Source organism: Mustela lutreola, chromosome 9 (genome assembly GCF_030435805.1).
Source record: "Mustela lutreola isolate mMusLut2 chromosome 9, mMusLut2.pri, whole genome shotgun sequence".
In the NCBI taxonomy this organism is placed as follows: Eukaryota; Metazoa; Chordata; class Mammalia; order Carnivora; family Mustelidae; genus Mustela; species Mustela lutreola.
In genome coordinates, this window is record NC_081298.1 from 14546821 (window position 1) to 14549217 (window position 2397).

The following is a 2397-nucleotide window of genomic DNA, read 5'->3' on the forward strand; positions in this document are numbered from 1 at the left end:
GGCAGCATTTCCTTCCTTCTTAGTGTTGAATGATATCTGTATCTTCTTCATTTATTCATCCCTTGATGGACTCAGGTTGTTTTTATATCTTCCTACAAAAACACTGTTTTCTTCCTTTCTGTAAATTATTTCGTAATTAGAATATAGAAATATTGGGCGCCTGGGTGGCTCAGTGGGTCAAGTCTCTGCCTCTGGCTCAGGTCATGATCTCAGAGAGTACTGGGATCCAGTCCCGAATCGGGCTTTCTGCTCGGCAGGGAGCCTGCTTCCCCCCCTCTCTCTGTCTGCCTCTCTGCCTATTTGTGATCTCTCTCTCTCTGTCAAATAGATAAATAAAATCTTTTAAAAAATGAAAAAAGAATATAGAAATATTACATCTTTCAGGGAAAAAATTCTCTTTGCAAAGGAGGGGATTAGTCATGTGAGAGCAGGAATCCTCTGCAGAAGCCCAAGTCCCACAGAGAACAGGCTCTGTTAAGGGCAGGCAAAGGGGAGGAAACAGGGCTCCTTGTTTGGCCAGTGGAAGCAGGGAGGAGCCCAGGATAACCACCCAGCTCTCCAGGGAAGTCTGTTCCAGACTGAGAGCTCTCCACTCTGGCCAGAGGCATGCCAAGCCAGGCTCTGCTGCTTCTCTTGCTCCTCGGTGAGCTGCTGCTGCAGGCCCAGGGAGGCCGCCAGAAACTGAAGATGATGCAGAGTAGGTGATGGACTAGGGGACAGGGAGGGGAAGGGGGCCAGGAGGCTCTGTGTTCCTTCTGAGGATGACCTGGGTATTGGAACCTTTCAGCACATCCTGCTCAGATCACAGCACTATGAAGACTCTGGGTCCTCCCAAACCATGGCCCTCTGGCCCCTTTCCCTGGCCCTGGGAACAGTGATGGGGGTGGAGGGGAAACTATGTCTTGTGCTTCTCCATTCCTAATACCCAGACACAAACACCACATACAGTGGTGAAAGGTACATCACGGGCTGAGAATCACATGGAGAAACCAAACAACTGTTCTTAGATTTCTGCACATATGTGCAAGTTACATCCACAAATGCTGGTGGGGGTAGGTGTAGAATGAAAGAACCGTGGGAAAGCAAGTTTTGGGGTGTACAAGGTCAAGTCAAAGTTATCATCAGAGAGACCAGGATGGTGGCAGTGGAAGGGAAATAGTGCAAGTGGTAAAATCTGGGAAGAGGCAAGGGCCCTGGAGAAAGTGACAGTGACAGGAGAGAGGGGGCAGAGTGGCAAGTCACCTTCTTCTCCAGACCCTGCAGATTCTGGAGAGTGGAGAGGGTCTGTAGGATGTCTCAGTCTCTGCTGAGTTCTCAGAGTATAGATTCTATGGGAGGCCTCACCAAGGTCATGACTAACATGGGGGACTAACATGGGAGACAGGGTCCTGGTTGCAGAGTACCCAGAGGGCCCAGAAAGGCCAGGTATTGAGATCTACTGGCGAAGAGTCAGGGGTTATAGAATTTGAGATACTGTCAACCACCAGGACTGAGTGAAGGGCAGAAGATGATTCCCCTGCAAAGTCCAAGAGTGTCATATGTGGGACCTGGGTTCTGGGGTTTTGGGAGAGACTCTAAGCTTCAGAGGAGGGCTCTCAGTGGATCTGGTTCCAGTGATCTTGTCCCTGCTCCTTTTTAGGTGCAAAAGCCTGTCAAAAGAAGCCCAGCGTGGATCTTTGCAGCAATCACTGTTCCTATTTTCTAAAGTGTCCAGAAGAAAATACCGTGTGCTGTCCAACTTACTGTGGGAATGTTTGCATGAGCCTCCAGTGAATGGGCAAGGGGGCTGAGCATGCATCACGCCCCCACCCTCAACCCTTTATTCAGACCAAATCAGGAGGATCTCAGATCCCAGGCACCAGGTCGTCAACAGGAATGCACCCTCCCCACTGTCTGAACTCCTTGTTCCTGTCAAATAAACCAGAACAGATGTCCACAGACCTGCCTACTTTAGTCCCAGTGCTTGTGACCACTGAGGACCCAGTGCAGACCCCAGTCGGCCCCCCTCTCTGGGTCCAGGTCTCTGATCTCTCTCCCCTTGCCATTCTTCTGTATTCTCTCTCCTGTTGGTTCCTGCACCATTGCCAAGTCCTGGAGGCCCAGCCTCATTGTTGATCTGCTTACTGAGACAGCACATCCAGGGGAGAAACTTCTCATGTGTGGTATCTCCCAATGCTAACCAGAACATTCCCCAGCCTGGGGTCCAAAGGGCCAAGTTAGACATGAGGCAGGTGGAGGCTAGACCCTGGTCACAGAGTAGGAGGCCCCAGGGAGGCCTCTTCTTAAACTTGACCCACCACCACCCCATTCCCCCCATTTTCCTTGTGAGGTTCAGATTACTGTCCCTTTATAAGGGAGAAAACCAATCCAAGGGAAGTTGAGTGACATGCTCAAGGC

At 50.6% G+C, this 2397-nt stretch overlaps 1 protein-coding gene across 1 annotated transcript; it reads left to right on the forward strand.

The window, feature by feature from the left end:
* The first annotated feature begins 606 nt into the window (after positions 1–606).
* WFDC10B (WAP four-disulfide core domain 10B) lies at positions 607–1773 on the forward strand. The gene is made up of 2 exons (XM_059133542.1): positions 607–697; positions 1640–1773. The coding sequence occupies exons 1-2, from the start codon at positions 607–609 to the stop codon at positions 1771–1773; spliced, it is 225 nt and encodes a 74-aa protein (XP_058989525.1).
* Positions 1774–2397: the final 624 nt, after the last annotated feature.

Coding starts and splice junctions, on each gene's coding strand:
- WFDC10B (XM_059133542.1), top strand. CDS start 607: ATGCCAAGCCAGGCTCTGCTGCTTCTCTTGCTCCTCGGTGAGCTGCTG. Junction 698..1,639: donor GAAACTGAAGATGATGCAGA/GTAGGTGATGGA, acceptor GCTCCTTTTTAG/GTGCAAAAGCCTGTCAAAAG.